Source organism: Oryzias latipes, chromosome 7 (assembly GCF_002234675.1).
Source record: "Oryzias latipes chromosome 7, ASM223467v1".
Classification (NCBI taxonomy): domain Eukaryota; kingdom Metazoa; phylum Chordata; class Actinopteri; order Beloniformes; family Adrianichthyidae; genus Oryzias; species Oryzias latipes.
In genome coordinates, this window is record NC_019865.2 from 26,607,295 (window position 1) to 26,624,883 (window position 17,589).

Consider the following 17,589-nt stretch of genomic DNA (forward strand, 5'->3'; position numbering starts at 1 on the left):
TTTGAATATGAGACTGAAACATGCAGCAACTGATATGCAGATAAATATGAAGACTTCTATTGTTCAATCTAAACGTGAAATTATTGATATTGACAAGTATAATCAGATGCTGTGTGAGAAACAGTTTTTTTATAATGTTTACAATAGAAAATGACACATTTTTATTACATTGTTGTCAGAAGAAACCCAGTGAGAATGTTTTAAAGCTGAGGGTTCAACTCTCACCTGTCAATCAAAAGACTAAGTCCTTCTTTTTGCTCAAACTTCCAGTCAAACATAAAATGACTCTTGACATGGAAATCATGATCTAGTTACTTGTTTAACAAGATACCACTAGTTACTTTATGAGGAGTTTGTCTCATCGGTAAACTTCAACACTTATGAAATCATCAGAGAATAAATGAGATGCTTAAACACAGAAAAGGTTCAGAATTGAACCAACAGCTAATCACTCAGTATTTAGCTGCTCTTCCTCCTGAGGTTCCTCCATCTGCTTGAAGAACTCCTTCCACCACCAAAACAGACAGAGCATCATTTTAATGTTTTAATGTGCTTTGGAATTTATAAAATGATTCAGTTTTTAGCCTTCCTTAAAGATTGCAAGTAGAGCTGCTGTGCTTGATGGAAGCATCAAAGTGGTGATGATGTTTGTGTTCCATTTTATTGAGAAAATGTTCTGAATGGTTTGATTCTCCTTGAAGGTGTTTGGTGGAGGATCATCTATGTTCCTGTGGGTTTAGCAGCACTCTCAGTCATCACTGCATCAGTCTGCACATGGACCAGAACACAAGGTGACAACACAAACACATGAAACTGTTACAGACACAGACTATGACTGATTCTGACTTTTTCCATGAAACATGAGCTGAGTTCATATTCTGTTCTTATAAAGTAGAACAAAGAGTCAAAGTGATCAGTTCTGTGTTTCTCAAAGGAGCAGAATGATGAAGAAGTCTTTGGAGACCTGCCTGCTTCTCCTTGACTCCATTGATGACCACATTTTGAAGTTATCTTTATCTTTTGTTCGGCCGGCTTATGTACTCTGAGTTTTAAATGAGGATGTGTTTGCAGACGTTGTACTGTACTAACAGTTTGATCCAAGCAAAGAAATAAACGGCTTCTAGCCTGTTCCAGAGCAACGGTGTCCCGCTTGATTAGTTACCGTTTGCGTCCTGACCGGGACCGGACCGGAAATAACAGCAGTTCCGGACTACGGTCTGAAGCCTGAAGCTGAAAGATAACAGCTGATGGGGCTCCAGCGGTCCCCGAAGAGCAAAATCAGCGCACAAAAGCACCTATAATAAGTCATGTGAACTCAGTTGGTGGCGTCATGAGTTGATGTCACTAACGTACGACTCGCATTTACTGGTGAATATCCAATTTGTCTGTTTACATTGCACACGCAAATGCACGTATCCGATTTGTATCCAATTTATTTCCACATGAATGAGGCCTGAATCCGATCTGAGAAAAACGGAATCCATGCGTTTTTTTCCTGCTTACACGTTCACCGGTCATATCCGATCTGTGCCACATGAGAGGGAAAAAATCAGAATTGGGTCACTTGAACCATGCAGTGTAAATTGGGCCAGAAAGTGGGACTTTTTCCTCTTTTTTTCTAGTTCTTAACACTACGGAAGTAATATACTTTTTCACCACTATTAAGTTTTTGGGGGCGCTGTTTCCACATCCTCTTAGTAGTTAGGATTTTACGGGAAGAGCATGTGGGGTATTGAGGGTGGGTGTGTAATTGTGTTCAGTTTGTTATCCTGTTTCTAGCTCTTTGTCTCCTGGGTTTTTGAATTGCAGTTACATTTCTCTTCCACCTGTCATCTTATTGGCTACACCTGTGTTCACTCATGTCATCAGTCCACCTGTGTATATAGTCTGTGTGTTTCCTCCACTCATTACGAGATTGTTTTGTGTTGACTCTCGAGTCTACTGAGAACTCTAGCCTTGGTTATAAGTCAGTTCAGTGCTGGATTAAAGACTTTGCTTCTGCATTCCTGCATCCTGTGTTTGTGTCCGCAACCGGATCCTGACAGAGCATACAGGAAGAGAAAACAACAAATATTTTGCGGCCAGATTCGATCCGATTGCTGTTAAAACACAAGTGCACAAGCTAAAGTTTGATGTAAGTAAAAAATAAATAAATAAACAGGACAAATATTGCACCGAGAAAAATGATAACTGCCGTGAAACAAGTCAAAGTTTTATTAACACAGGATCATTATTTGCAGTCCAATACCATACCGGTGACACCACAGCAAATGTGCAGAAAAGAAAATCACAATAGATGCAAAACCAATAATAAAAAAAATTTGAACATGCAAGAAAACTGTGATGCACAGCACCCTCGGCACTTATAAAAAATAATGTCCAATATAGATGAGGGGAAGTGACTTTAACAAAGAAATGACAAACAAAATAGAAAAGAAGTAGTCCGCTCCTGCATTTGATAAGTCAATCACACCGAGTGAGCCCCATGATGAGCGGACAAACAAAACACAAAACCAAAAAAACTTAAACACTAAAAACAGAAGAGGCACCATATTAAAAACATGTGATAAAAAACAATTTACCCATTGTTTAACCCTTGTGCTATCCTAGGCACTTTATCATTGGGAGTTGGGTCATCTAGACCCACAAGACAGTGCGCTGAACCTTTTTTCTTCAATGATTTGTGATCTTCACTGGTGTCCATGGATTACATGAAATCTTTCCACCTTTATCCACCTTTGTCATGGTAGGGAGACTGAGCCCTGTGGGACTCCATAGTTGACTCGAGTGCACTGAGAGGAATGGCCATTTACATTAACGAACTGATACCTATCGGACAGATAGGATTTAAACCACTGGAGAGCAGATCCTCTGATCCCTATGTCCTGCTCTAATCTTTGGAGTAAGATACTGTGGTCGATAGTGTCAAAGGCTGCACTAAGGTCCAATAGGACCAGAATAGAAAGTAGTCCCTTTTCTGAGGCCAATAACAAGTCATTAGAGACTCTAACTAATGCAGTTTCCGTACTGTGGTGAGGTCTAAACCCCGACTGAAAGTCTTCAAAGTGGCCGTTGTCCTGTAGGTGGCAGTAAAGATGCTTAACTACAACTCTTTCTAGGATTTTAGAAATAAAGGGCAGGTTTGATATCGGTCTATAGTTGGCCAAGATGCTAGGATCCAAACTGGGCTTTTTCAGAAGAGGTTTAACAACTGCATATTTAAAAGACTGTGGCACGTAACCCGTTTCCAGAGAGGTATTTATCATCATATTTATTTCCGCTTGATCCACAATAGTGAAGCAGTCTAATGTTACAGAGGTTTCTATGGATGCCTCCATTTCAACTGCTTCAGCCTGTTCTGGGCTGATAGTAGGAATAACTTGATTTAACTTATGTCTAATATTTGAGATTTTACTATCGAAAAATGTAAGATAATCATCAGAGCTGAGAGAAACAGGAACATGTGGTTCTACTGAGCTCTGACTGTGAGTTAATTTAGCAATAGTGCTAAAAAGAAATCTTGGATTGTTTCCATTCTCTGATATTAAGGTTGAATAGTACTGGCTTCTAGCTCTACGCATAGCTTTTTTATAATTTAATAGGCTATGTTTCCAGATATCCAGAGACTGCTCTGAACCGGAGCGGCGCCATTCTCTTTCCAACTTACGGGTTTCTTGTTTAAGAGAACGAGTTTCAGCGTTAAACCACGGTGCTACTCGGTTTTGTCTGACGAACTTAGGTTTCAAGGGGGCAACAACATCGAGTGTACTCCTGAGGGCTTGTAAGGCATCATTAACAAAGTGGTCATTTATACTAGGACTGATACTATGGGAGCTGGTCTCAGAGTATTTTCTCAGAATATCACTAAGTACTGGCTGAACTGTGTGTTTAAACTCAGACACAGAACGGTCAGTTAAGGTTCTTCTAAGCTGTTTCTTATTCAATGGGGCAGAAGGATGTTCCAGTGTAAACTGGAAGGTAATCAGAAAGTGATCAGAAATGATGGGGTTAAGAGGAAGGACACTCAGCTGGCTGATCTCTATACCATGGGTTAGAACAAGGTCCAGGGTGTGCTTATGACAGTGAGTGGGTTCATTCACACTTTGGGTGAAACCAACATCATCTAATAAAGCTGCAAAAGCCTTTCCTGGACAGTCACTGGGGTCATCAACATGAATATTAAAATCCCCTGTTATTATAGTTTGATCAGAATCTAAGACAATAGTCGATAGGAAATCGGAAAACTCAGTTAAAAATTCTGAATATGGGCCGGGGGGGCGATAAATAATTATGAGTAAAACAGGTTTTCGAGTTTTCCTGTTTGGGTGATTTATAGACAATATAATGCTTTCAAATGAATTATAAGCATTTTTAACTTTAGGGCTGAGAAGTAAGCTAGACTGTGATATTACTGCCAAACCACCTCCTTTCCCCGAAATCCTGGATTTCTGATAGTTAGCATAAGTGGGGGGGGTTGCTTCATTCAATCTAACATAGTCATCCTGTTGGAAGTTTCTATTAAGGCTAAAAGACTAAGGTCGTTATCAATGATCAACTCATTGACTAAGAGGGACTTGGAGGAAATGGATCGAATGTTTAATAAACCGCATTTAATTACATCATAATTCTGCTTGTGAGAACTGCTGTCTGTCACTTTAAGGTTTCTATGACGCGCTGCTTTCATTTGTCTTTCACCACATAAGCTAAAGCTTGAACCTGCTTGACTTTCCCTGCATGGGTTATGTTAGAAAATGATGTTTCCCATCTTTTCAGTGTCTTCTTTAGAGATAATTGATGATGAACAGTTGGAGAGAATGATGCTTTCTGTCTCTCCATAACTGGTAATACTGTTGCAGTGTTATTTACTACTTCTGATTCCAACCTGTTTTCTTAATTCTTTTACTAAATAGCAGGGACATGTAGTGAAGAAGATGACAGGACCCACGTGTTTACAAAACAATCCCAACCCAGCTAAGCAGTACAAACGTGCACACGTCATGCATCACATGTTGATTATGTTTCTGTGTAGTAGTAGTACTAGTAGTTGAAAAACTGATATAAGACTACATGTTAGTCTTAGATCAGTCCTTTCTTTACACTAAGCACTTTTAAATGTGTCTGTTCAAATAGAAAGATATTCATATGTTTACTTTTTTCTTTTAGGTTCACTGAGTAAAGGTCTAGCAGCTGCCGCTTCTGCCGCCGCCGCCGCCGCCACTGGTACCTGATGGTTCTGTCTTAAAGCAGGATCACCTTTTCCTTTCTTCTGTTTGCTGGTTGGCCACATTCTGTTCTAATGCAGGTGTTTTGTGTGATTGCTTTTGTGATTCTGAAGGTATTCACTGTTAGTCGTTGGGATAAATACAGAATTATTTTATTTGCATGGGTTTGGTATGAAAATGATTGAAAGAAGCCAGTCTTAAAGAAGCAGAATTACAACAAAAGTACACGTCTTAACACGTCAGAATAAGGTTACACATGGATTATTACATCATTATCAAGTAAGCCCATGATGTCAATCAAAAGATAAAAAAATGAAACTAATTATTCATTCATTGATTTACATACCACGCCTGTTCTACTGAGCAAGTTTTCTTACATGGTTTTAAGGGGTTTTGCACAATTACTAACAAAGAACTGTAATAAATTATTTGGGCATTAGTAATAATAATAATAATAATAATACATTTTATTTCAAGCACCTTTCAGGTCACCCAGGGTCTCTGCAATGTTAAAAATAAGAAAAACAGAATAAAACATAAATAAGAAATTAGCAGAGTAAAACATGAATAAACTTAAAGACATAAAACAGGATAGAAAAACAGACAAATGAAGTTGTGTTAACTGAATGGATTAACTATATGATTCTTTGAAGAGATGAGTCTTGAGTTTAGATTTGAACAGTGGCACAGAGTCACTATTGCATAGATCTGGAGGAAGATAATTCCATAGTTGGGGGGCGGAGCCCCCATGGTGGCAAGACAGCTAGGAGGGACATGTAGTTGGAGAGAGGAAGAGGAGCGGAGAGATCGGGAGGGAATGGAAATGTGAAGAAGATCAGAAATGTAGAGTGGAGCCAGGTTATGGAGTGCTTTGAAGGTTAGGTAGGTGTTGAGGATCATTTGTCAGCTTTCCTCTGCTGCAGCGTCCTGTCTGTTTCTGACTGTCTTTTTTCCTCATTTTCTTCTGCTCCAGTAAAGACTCCTCTACCACCAGAGTTGCTCGCTTTAGAACTATCTCAAAGTAGAACGGTGCCATCTTTAAGAAGAGTGCAGCATAAAACCTACAGTCAGTGCAATAACTCTTGACAAAAATGCTAAGTGCTACATTCATTTGGACTTTGTGATGATATTTTATTTAAAAACAACTCATGTTATTTTTGCAGCAGTTGTTGGAAGAACCCCGGCTCAGTCTGCCGCTCCTCCTGCTCACTTTCAGCCAACGCTTGCTGCTCCACCACTTCCATGCTAGGACCAAGATGTTAGCAGCTGGAACTGCTCTCCCTAGCAGAGGATCTGGATGAAAACAGAGATGGAAGCCTTGGCACTCTGGCCTGGGACTCCACCTGTGAGACATGCCATTAAAATGATCTCTGTGTGGTGTAACCCACCTCAGAACATCATTTACCGTAAAACTATTGGAGACCCAGCAGCTGTGGCATAATCTCACTGAAGGAAGTGAAACTGTCACTGTGCCAGTTGTGACTCTCCCACTTGCTTCAGTGAACCCCCCCAGCATTAAACCAGATGAAGCTCCTCTAACCCTTGTGCTATCCTAGGCACTTTACCATTGGTAGTTGGGTCATCTAGACCCACTAGACAGTGCTCTGAACCTTTTTTCCTCAATGATTTGTGATCTTCACTGGTGTCCATGGATTACATGAAATCTTTCCACCTTTATCCACCTTTGTCATGGTAGGGAGAACACGTCAATGTAAGGGTGGGGTCATCTAAGGTAGCACAAGGGTTAACTAAGACTGACGTTGAAAAAATGGTGAAGGAGATTGTAGGGATGCAGCTACAACAGCAGAAACCTGGTAAAAAGATGACACACAACTGTCTTTTTTGAGGGATGCCTCGTTACCTCAGGGATGGATCTTATGTTCATTTATTTTTTCAGTCTGGGGATGTAAAATACTTCTACTGCTCCCAAAAAGTACATCAGATCGATGCAGCAGAAGGCCTTACCAGCCCCAAGATTAGATTTGAAGACTACAAATGTTATCCTTCATTGTGAAAGTATTTGTAACTCAGTTTGTGAAATCTATTTTGTGAATACGGTTTTCGTACATTTTTATTCTTGAATTGTTTAGTTTTGATAGAAAAAGCAAAAATATTTAATACTTCCTCAATTTATTTTACATCTTTAAAGTTCTTGTATTCATTTTTTGAATGTTTAAATCCTTATGCCCTTTAATTCTAAATACATGGTTGAACATTTCGATACATTTTGTATTGTATACTGTTTATTTATTTATTGCATGTTAATATCTTAATAAAGCATGGTTGAAATTGAAATGAGCAACAGATCATGACTGTTATTTGGCCCAAGCAAAGACAGGATAGGAGTAGAAAACTATAATTATGAAATGTCACTTTCAGCTTAAAAAAAATAACATTTATTATGCATTTTCCATAACTTCTGACTGACTTCACTCTAACTGTGGTATGAACTCGGAACCAAAGGATTTCGTCACCTTGGACAGCATAACACAAGCTACAATTTGATTGGCCGTCTGTGTTGCAGCAGCTACAATGTGATTGGCTGTTCCGTGTTACAGGTATATACGTCTGGCTCGCGCGTTTCACTGAGCTATCTCTACTACTACAATCACACCTTGCCATCATATATTGATAAAAGTATTTTCCTTAGACATAACATTCATAATTAATTGTCTTATTAGGAAAAACCGAGTTGAAACTATCCTGAGCCATAGTACTTTGTTTAGCAGGAGCCATGGTAAAGTGCAATGAACTGATGCAGATTCCATTACAGGGGAAACAATAGAAATTGACGGGAAAGGTTTGGGATTCATTTGTTGTATATACAGAGAATACGCCCAACTGTTCAAATACAAGTGACATCTGAACCGTGGTTTGACCCAACAATGCATCTGGCGCCTCATACGTCATCAACCAAGTGATCTGCGCTAGTTGACACACGCCCTGAAACATTTTGCCGAAACACTCTGCTTCATGAAGGTTAAAAACAAGCGCCGGAGCGTACATGTCAAACGGGCCATCCGTTATTGTACTTTTTCAATACTGTTGCAAAATATATGCATTTTATATACAACACCGCCACATTTTATTCAAAAGTGCTTTAAGCCTTGTGCTATCCTATGACCCCACCCTTACATTGATGTGTTATTCTTACCATGACAAAGGTGCATAAAGGTGGAAAGATTTCATGTAATCCATGGACACCAGTGAAGATCAAAAATCATTGAAGGAAAAAGGTTCAGCGCACTGTCTGGTGGGTCTAGATCAGTGTTTTTCAACATTTTTTGAGCCACGGCACACTTTAACTCTGACAAAAATCCCGCGGAACACCATTATCCAAAAAAAAAAAAAAGCATAAATTCATGGTCTGTATTGATCGACAGCGCCCCCCCCCCCCCGCGCAATCTCACGTGGATTTTTGTGATAATTGTGGCAGAAAAAGCAGGAAGTTGCGGCTGTTTTTTTCTAAGAGATGAACCACCAGCTAAAGACGAGCTTTAGCTGGTATTTTGTTAGAACTGAGCGACTTTATCAGCAGAATTAAGAACAAGAAGTGAAGACTTTAACCACTTCTGATTGGTCAGACTGATGACATGTGATTAAGCCTTCAAGAATGATTGGCGGAGACAGTTAAAGGGGCGGGGCTTTTCCTTACACAGTTATAGCTGCAGCTAAATCGCGGTACCGTGATTCTTATCAAAATGTCTTTAATAGAATTAAATAAACACAAAGAAAAAGTAATTTTAAGATCTTTTATATTCCTAACTTCTCAGTGTTTTATCAGGGCCTGTTTGGATGAACAAAGAGCTGATTTCCTGGAGATGGAAAATGTTTTTAGATAAGTGAATGAGGGCAATTTCTCCACGGCGCACTTGACCATCTCCCACGGCACACTAGTGTGCCGCGGCACACTGGTTGAAAAACACTGGTCTAGATGACCCAACTCCCAATGGTATGTGCCTAGGATAGCACAAAAAAAAACTCAAGGATACTGTACAAAAACGCAACAATCAATAAAATCCAAAATATAAAAAAAAAGGCAAAATATAACAGATTAGTGTTGAGTTTGGATTTGAAGGATGACAGAGAGACCAAGTTAAGGAAGTCATGAGGGAGACAATTCCAGATTTTCGGAGCCAAGTGCTTGAAAGCTTCTGCTCTCTGTGGTAACAAACCGAGCCGGGGGACGGAGAGCAGAAGAAGAAGATAACCGGAGAGAATGAGAAGGAGTATTGATGTGGAGAAGGTTGGAGAGATAAGGTAGAGCCAGGTGATGGATTGTCTTTAAGGTGGAAAGGAGGAATATGAATTTGATTCTGGAGGCTAATGGAAGCCAATGCAGCTGCTAGAGACTGGTGTTGATATGACTTAAGGACGAGGTTCTGGAGATGATGCAGGCAGCTGAGATCTGGACCAGTTGGAGTTTAATGAGATTTTTTAGAGAGAGAGACCAGAGAGGAGTGCATTACAGTAATCAAGACATGAAGTGACCAGACTGTTAACTAGAATAGAAGCAGAATGGACATTGAGGGAGGGACAAAGATCATTAATGTTACTTAAGTGGAAATAGAAGGACTAAACAACGTTATTGATTTGAGATTAAAACACTAATGAACTGTTGAAGATGACACCTAAAGTTTCAACCTGTGGGGAGGGGGAGACTAAAAATGAGTCAATGAAAAGAGTAAAACTTGAATCTCTGGAGAGAGTGGAATAAGAAGTAGTTCAGTTTCATCACTATGGAGCTTAAAAAGTTTAAGTTTAACCAGTTTTTGCCTTCAGACAGACAGGAGGAGAGAGAGATGAGGGGAACAGAAGAGTCAGCTTTACTAGACAAATAGAGATGAGTGTCATCCAGTGAAAATTAATAATAAATGTGTGGAAAATCAGTGGCGGACTTTGCATTGCACACCTTGGTTTTCAGTAGTGCTACGTCTGAACCACTCAACCACTTTACCATTTCTATGCCTCTAAAAAAACTGTACTATCAAATTAGAAACAAATCTCATTATGCAACTACAGCCAGCACAAAAGATTGAAAATAAAATGTTATTTATTTCATTCTTTAAAAATGGGATTTGAAGACAAAATCCATGCTCAAACAGTTTGATTACCTAGTCATGTAGATTATCAGGCTTCAGTTCCCTCAAGAAGTCTTTTTCTATTCCATCAAGGTCAGTGCTGAGAGCCGAGTCTGTCCAGTTGTTTCTGCGTAGGTTTGAATTTGCTTTGGAGCAGAACATTTCCGGACAGACTCAGTTCATAGCTGCTAACTCCAGGCCCTGGTGCTCCAGCTCCTGCCAGAGGGCCTCAGCTACACTTGCCATGAGTGTTTCCTTCATTTAATGCTTTCCCCTCCAAGTGGGGCAAAATAACTACTTAACTAAGTAACATAACTAAGTAACTAATGGACTTCATGTCCAAAAAAAAAGAAAAATAAAATAAAATAAAACAAGTGTTTCTGTTATAAAAACCAAAGGTATTTATAGAAGTTAAAGTTTTTTTTTTTACTTCACATCAACAAATACAAAAACGATCTGCAAATGTGTGAAATTTAAAAAAACCAAAAGTCTTTGCAGTAAAGTCCTTGACATGTAGAAAGCTTGACATCAGAATGCTTCTTTCAAAAAGGACCAAAAGACCTTGAGACCGGATCTCACACTGTTAGCTGTGAATGCTGGGAGATAAAACAGTCATAGTCTAGATCACACGATCATGTGATGCTGCTAAAACCTCATTTACACAAAACCACATTTCTACTTTTTAAGAAACATAAATGTAAAAATGTACTTAGATTCAGAATTCACTTCAATCTCATTTATGTTTGTTGAAAATGTAGATTTAGAAGCTTGTTGTTCAAAGCTGTGAACAAATATGAGGAAGAAGAAAAAAAACCTGAAGTGACTTGAAGGAGGAAATACTAACCACAGGAAACTGATGTATTTGTGTCCAGAGTGTGGGTTGTTGTTGACTTCAGCCTCTGACAGAAAACACTGAGAGAAGAAGAGACAGAGAAGAGCAGAGGAGAGAACAATGTTTGACTTCACATCACTTCACTTCCCTCTGTTTCTGACATGGATGCTCACATTTACAGGTAAGAAACATGACAGAGATTCAAACATGACCTTTCTGAAAGCATGGAACATGACTTGTTGTGTTCTTAATGCTAATGACAGCAGGCTGCTAACCACATTGACTTCAGTGTATTCTTTAAACATGCATGTTAAATGTCTAAGATGTTCATCAAAAGGATCAACACAACATGTTTGTGTTTCTCTCTTTCTCTAAACTGTAGAACAAACATTTTCACAGAAGACTGTCAGAGTTGGAGATGAAGTCACTTTGAAATGTGAAAATGCAAATTATTTCAATGATGGATGTTCCAGAATCACCTGGCTGTACAGTAATTCAGGACAAACATTTTCCCTGTTTGAACTCGGGAAGATTCACAAAGATGTTGTATCTAAATCAGACAGACTGAGTCTTACAGAGAAATGTTCTCTGGTGATAAAGAAGATCACAGATGAAGATGCTGGAAGTTACACCTGCAGACAGTTCAGCACATCAGGACAACAGGAAACAGATTTTCAGGTTGGACTGAACGTTATAAAGAGTAAGTTTTGATTTTAATATTTGAAGCTTTACGTTTTTGAATATGAGACTGAAACATACATCAACTGATATGCTAACAAATATAAAGACTTCTATTGTTTGTTCTTTTCTATTTTATGCATCTAAATATGAACTTATTGACACATATAAACAGATGCTGTGTGGGAAACAGTTTTGTTTCTAATAGAAAATGACACATTTTGATAGATTTTCTCACATACATCAGATGACATTTGTTTCATCAAACTTCTGCTTTGTCGTTTTTCAGAAAATGATGTCAGATTAACTAGAAAAACACTTAAACCAACATCCAAACCATCTTCTGCATCAACATCTGCAGCTGAATCCACAACAACCACAGAAACCGTTCTGTCTACATCCAAACCATCAACTGCAACAGATCATCTCTCTAAAACAGGTATGTCTGGAATAAATACTACAAAACAAAGAGAACAAAAGTGGTTTTTGTTAGTTGAAGATACAACCTGTTAAATGATTATTTTCATCTTTCTTAAACATCGATCAAACTGAAAATAATGTAAAACATAAACTTACTAAAAAAGATGAAGCTTTGACTGTAGCAGCAACAAAGATGGATGCAGATGACAGAGAAACCTTCAAGGCAGGAGGATTTCTTCAATTAATTTATTGTTATTGTCTGAAACATGGATTTTCTTAACTTCTGTGATTTTGATTTGCTTTGATTCAAAAATGTTCAGACCTGGAGTTTCTGAGGCTGCTGCTTGGAACCTGCTTAAAACACTTGTTAAGGGCCTATCCCATGATTTTCTTAAGCCTTTCAGAGTAAATTAGATCCATAAACAGTATTCCCCCCATATTCACGGGGGTTAGAGACCAGAGACGTCTGTGAATAATCCATGAATGAGTATAACCCCCCATCCCCACCCATCCCCCCATGGCTAAAGAATGTCCGTCACTGATCCTTACTCACCAAAAACCCTTCTGAAACATTTCTGATACTTTGTAAAACATTCATTAAAGAACATTGGAATATTGCTCAACATAAAGAGGTTTTTTATTCAGAGCAATTGACTGTACCAGAGGCAAAAGTCTCATAAAAGTGTCTTGAGCTGTCTGAGTTTCTGTGATGAACTGAAGGAGTCACATGACTGAAAAAAAATATGCCAATAAGTGAAACTGCAAACATTGAAACGCAAATAAGCGGGTTAAACACTGTACTCAGAAATTCATGAATGGATCAAAATACCACTTTGGGGTTGTCTGTAGTGAGGAATGAACATTATAATACACTAAACTCAAAACCCTTTAAATGATATTATCCAAAAGTTTGATGTGTCATGATTTGGTTGAATTAAATGTTATAAAGAGTAAGTCTTGAATTTTTAAGTTTGTGAATATGAACCTGAAAAATACAGCAACTATTATGCAGACATGAAGACTTCTCCCTGCGACAGGACTGGTGACCTGTCTAGGGTGTCCCCTGTCTTCACCCACAAGTAGCAGGGATAGGCTCCAGCAGCACGTGACCCCGAAAGGTATAAAACGGAAGAAGATGAACGAACGAACGAATGAAGACTTCTTTTGTTTGTTGAATTTTTTCTAAAATAAAAAAAAGGATTTAGATGTTTGAACGTTTGATGTTTTATAGTTTGACAAATATAAACAGATGCGGTGTGAGAAACATGTTTCCAATAGAAAATGACACATTTTTATAGATTTTCTCACATACATCAGATGACACTTGTTGCATCAAACTTCTGCTTTCTCATCTTTCAGAAAATTATGTCAGATCAACTAGAAAAACACTTAAACCAACATCCAAACCATCTTCTGCATCAACATCTGCAGCTGAATCCACAACAACCACAGAATCAGTTCTGTCTACATCCAAACCATCAACTGCAACAGATCATCTCTCTAACACAGGTATGTGGTCGATGTCATCGTCTCGTCTGAAGATGAAGTCACCAAACAAACATGAAGGTTGTCAGAAATAACCCAGTGAGAATGTTTTAGAGCTGAAGGTTCAACTCACAGCTGTCAATCAAAAACTAATTCTCTATTCTTGCTTAAACTTTAAGTCAAACATAAATTGATTCTTTACATAGAAATAATGATGTAGTTACCTGTTTAACAAGACACCACTGGATACTTTGAGGAGTTCGTCTGATCTGCAAAATTTAACACTTTTGAAATCATCAGAGATGATATAAATAAGCGGGTAAACACTGTACTCAGAAATTCATGAATAGATCAAAATACCACTTTGGGGTTGTCTGTAGAGAGAAATGAACATTAAATGAACACTTTTTGCACTAAGAAGTGCAAAAAGTTGATTTTACATGATATGGGCCCTTTATATTACTTTTTCCCGCAGTCTGATGTGTCATAATTTGACTGCATTTATTTTAAGTGTCACCGCTTTGTTTTTGCTTTGGTTTTTGTCTATTTTTAAATGTTTTCTTGTTGATTTTGCATTTTTACCTGTACAGTCCTTTTATCAACATTTTTCAAAAAGTGTTTTATAAATAAACCTTTAGCTGCAGCTTCTGCTGGTCACAAACCACGAAACTGCTTTAACTTGAACAGACTTAAAATCCAATGAAATGCTGTGGAGAAAAGAGCTGTAACTTTTTCTAACTTTTTCTTGATGTTTTCTCTGTTTAAGCTCCAGACATGACAGCAGTGATCACTGCAGCTGTAATTGTGGCAGCATGCTTACTAGTTGTTGTCGTGTTGTTGGGATGGAGGAGGATTAAAGGTGAGAACATTCCTGCTGCTGGAAACAGAAGATTATTTTAGATGAATTTCTGCTTCTGAATTTAAATCTGACTTTTGTTTCTGCAGTAAGAAAAACACAAATTGAGGAAAATATGGTGAGTATTTGACCTAAATAATGACATCTTAGACTTCTATAGTGACTTCTTTGTGGCCATGGTTCTAAACTCTGTTTCATGTTTCTGCTGCTCCACACAGAGTTTAACCTTTGTTATTTTCCTTAAACTTAGTTTAAAGGAGACCAAAAAACTCTCACTGTAACAAACTGGCCAAACCACAAGGGGGCAGTAAAGAAACACTGTCCCACTTTGTTCCTCATGAACTAGTGCCCTGCTTGTTTTGCGGCTAACCCTACTGGTTATCAGGACTCAGATGTGTCCAGTTAATCAGAAACCTGCCTCACTCAATCTAGCTGCAAAATAATGACAGTAGCTCACAAAGAACAAGGTTGGAGACGACTGTAACCCAGTGATATTCATAGATTTTTGCAGCAAAGAAAGACTAACACTACAACTCATTGAATGATTCAAATTGCTAAGAAAATGTGTTTTTGCGTGTAAAAGGTAAAGGATATTCATATCAGTCTAATTTCAGCATTTAAACTCAACCCTGAATAAAGTTGTATTTTCACAAAAGCTTCTTCTTGAATCAAAAGTATTTTACTTGGACTGAAGTCTCCTTAAAAACTCAGTTTTTGTCCCAAACTTCCTATAAAACTGTAGACACTGACCTATATCCCAAATAAACAGTGAGATATGTGTAGGTTCTGATAAAATGGCTGAAATAAATCCCTGCTGATCCCAAGCACCACTATTAATGTTAGGAAAAGTGCTCTCCTGGAACAGGTGGTGTCACAAGAACAAGCAGACGGCTGGATCAAAATGCAGCAGGTTTATTAGGTCAACTAGAAGTCCACAAAGCTAAATCTGGGTCAGGCAGGCCTGGCATAAGTTCATCAGAGGAGAGACAGAATGATCAAAGAGGCAGCAGGCGGCATGCCAACATAACACTAAGTAATGACTGCAGAGTGGCACAAACTCTGAACACTGGAGATGGTTCTCGCTGGTGACCAGAGGGGGAGACAGCGTTCTGACCTCTGACAGGTGGATTGAGCACCTCACATTACATCCTATGTGCTTATTTACATCCAGTCTGGGCATCACAGTTCATCTAATCTAGAGCTTCTCTTTGAGTCCTGACACAGCAGACATGTGACCATTAGCTTTCATCACTAGGTAAAAAGATTGCTCCTCAATCTTCCTGCTCCATTGTCCACCATCCCAGAATAAAACTTGGTAAGAAGATGAAGAACAGCTTTGTTAGAGTTCTCCAGCACAGTGAGACACACAGGAAAGTGTTGTCTGCTACTTGGAAATTCATACATAAATATGATCCTCCAGCTGTGAGAATGTCAGAGCAGAAAGTTCATGTTCCTCCTCTGACTGTCTTCAGCTGCAGACTCCTCCAGAAGATGTTGGTTCCTACGCCTCCATCAGATTCTCCAGGAACACAAACAACAGGCGGCAGGTAAGCTGTGTGACTGCAATGAGGATTTAGTGAGGATCTTATCACTGAAACATCAGTCTGTCCAAAGTGTTGTTGCTGCACATCAACTAAAGACGGGACATTACTGTGGCTATAGATGCTTGTGGATAAGGTCTACAGTTGGTTCTCTATTGTTTGTCTCCCAGGTTGTGGACAAAGACGATGAAGGAGATGCAGTGACCTACAGCACTGTCAAAGTGTCCTCTTCTTCTGCTCATGTCCACACTGATCCCATCAGCCTCCATTAAACCAACAGATGAGAGTCACAGCAAATGTTCCTCCTGAGGCTTTGTTGTGTTAGAACAGTGTTTCCCTGACCCTGGTCCTCAGAGAACAGTAATCTGCATTTTTTCAATCCAGCCCTGCTCAAACACACCTGCCTTTGATGACTGTCATCATCAGGCTTCTGCAGAGCCTGATGATGAGCTGAATCAGGTCTGGATAAGCAGGGCAACATGGGAAACACGCAGGACAGTGTTCCTGAGGACCAGGGTTGGGAAACACTTGGTTAGAATCCTGCATTTAGATCTTGAAGGTCATGTTTTCTTGGAAACTGCAGGACTTTCACTTCACATCTGTTTATTTTAACCTTCATTGAATACCTATTACCTAAACACACACTTCATGGTAATAAATTGCTACAAACCAAATGTTGTAAAAGATCCCTAAAAGGTCACTGTAGGCAGCTTTCAAAAGGGAACAACTTCACCGAAAAATAACCCTGTATGGATCTAAAAACATTGATAATATACTTTTCTTTACAACGTTCCTTCTATATATATATCGCAGTTCACCTTTCAATGCTTTTTTTCTCTCTGTTGTGTATTGTGTTCCATGTTCCTATCAGCTATAAATTATGGTGAACAAATCTCCATTGGGCCGCGTCTGATGTACAGAATCCTTCAAACGGCCACATTTACATTATTCTTGTATCATTGCAGGTTTGGTTTTCTGTCAATAATACTGGACTTATTTTTTATGATGGTTTGAACTTTGAGAGTTTAAACAAGAGAGAAAAGTCTGAAGATGTTCATGACTGTGTGAGAAAAGTCTATAAATGTGTAGTGAGGATTTTACTGCCTTAAAACTTTTAGTTATTGTGAAAAATAAAGTCGACTACTTCACAGATCTCACCTGTCAATTATTCTTTTAGAATGTAGACTAACTTCTCATGTTGCAGCGTTGTGGGTGTTTTAAAGCAGGCTGCACAGTAGATGTTCTCTAAAAACAGACCTTCTAGAACAGGGGGGCCCAAATTTTTTTGCTTAAAGGGCCAAAATCCAAATGTGATCCCGGTCCGTGGCTTGAATAAAATAATTTTTGCATGTCATGAAATAAAAGCAGAAAATAAAGATTATGGTTTATTGTATTTTTTTTATTCTGCATTTTTCGGTAACACACAAAAAGTTTGTGTGTATACATATTTGTTCAATTACGTTTATTGCTACAC

At 38.7% G+C, this 17,589-nt stretch overlaps 1 protein-coding gene and 1 long non-coding RNA gene across 6 annotated transcripts; both read left to right on the forward strand.

The window, feature by feature from the left end:
* Positions 1-637: 637 nt before the first annotated feature.
* Positions 638-7,502, forward strand: LOC111947675. The gene is made up of 3 exons (XR_002873552.1): positions 638-791; positions 5,164-6,288; positions 6,386-7,502. It is a non-coding gene; the product is annotated as an uncharacterized LOC111947675 (long non-coding RNA).
* Positions 7,503-9,205: 1,703 nt separating this feature from the next.
* Positions 9,206-17,267, forward strand: LOC105357688. Of its 5 annotated transcripts, none has more exons than XR_002288777.2 (9): positions 9,206-11,316; positions 11,518-11,835; positions 12,103-12,252; positions 13,246-13,351; positions 13,593-13,742; positions 14,485-14,577; positions 14,664-14,692; positions 16,047-16,121; positions 16,286-17,267. XR_002288777.2 is itself a non-coding variant. In XM_020700072.2 (9 exons), exons 1-9 carry the CDS (start codon positions 11,256-11,258, stop codon positions 16,385-16,387), a joined length of 1,059 nt encoding a protein of 352 aa, XP_020555731.1. In that variant the 5' UTR covers positions 9,206-11,255; the 3' UTR covers positions 16,388-17,267. The 5 variants fall into 5 exon arrangements, 4 of the variants coding, with proteins under 4 accessions (XP_020555731.1, XP_020555732.1, XP_020555733.1 ...); XM_020700072.2 differs by having other exon boundaries at positions 13,271-13,351; XM_020700073.2 differs by having other exon boundaries at positions 12,175-12,252; positions 13,271-13,351.
* Positions 17,268-17,589: the final 322 nt, after the last annotated feature.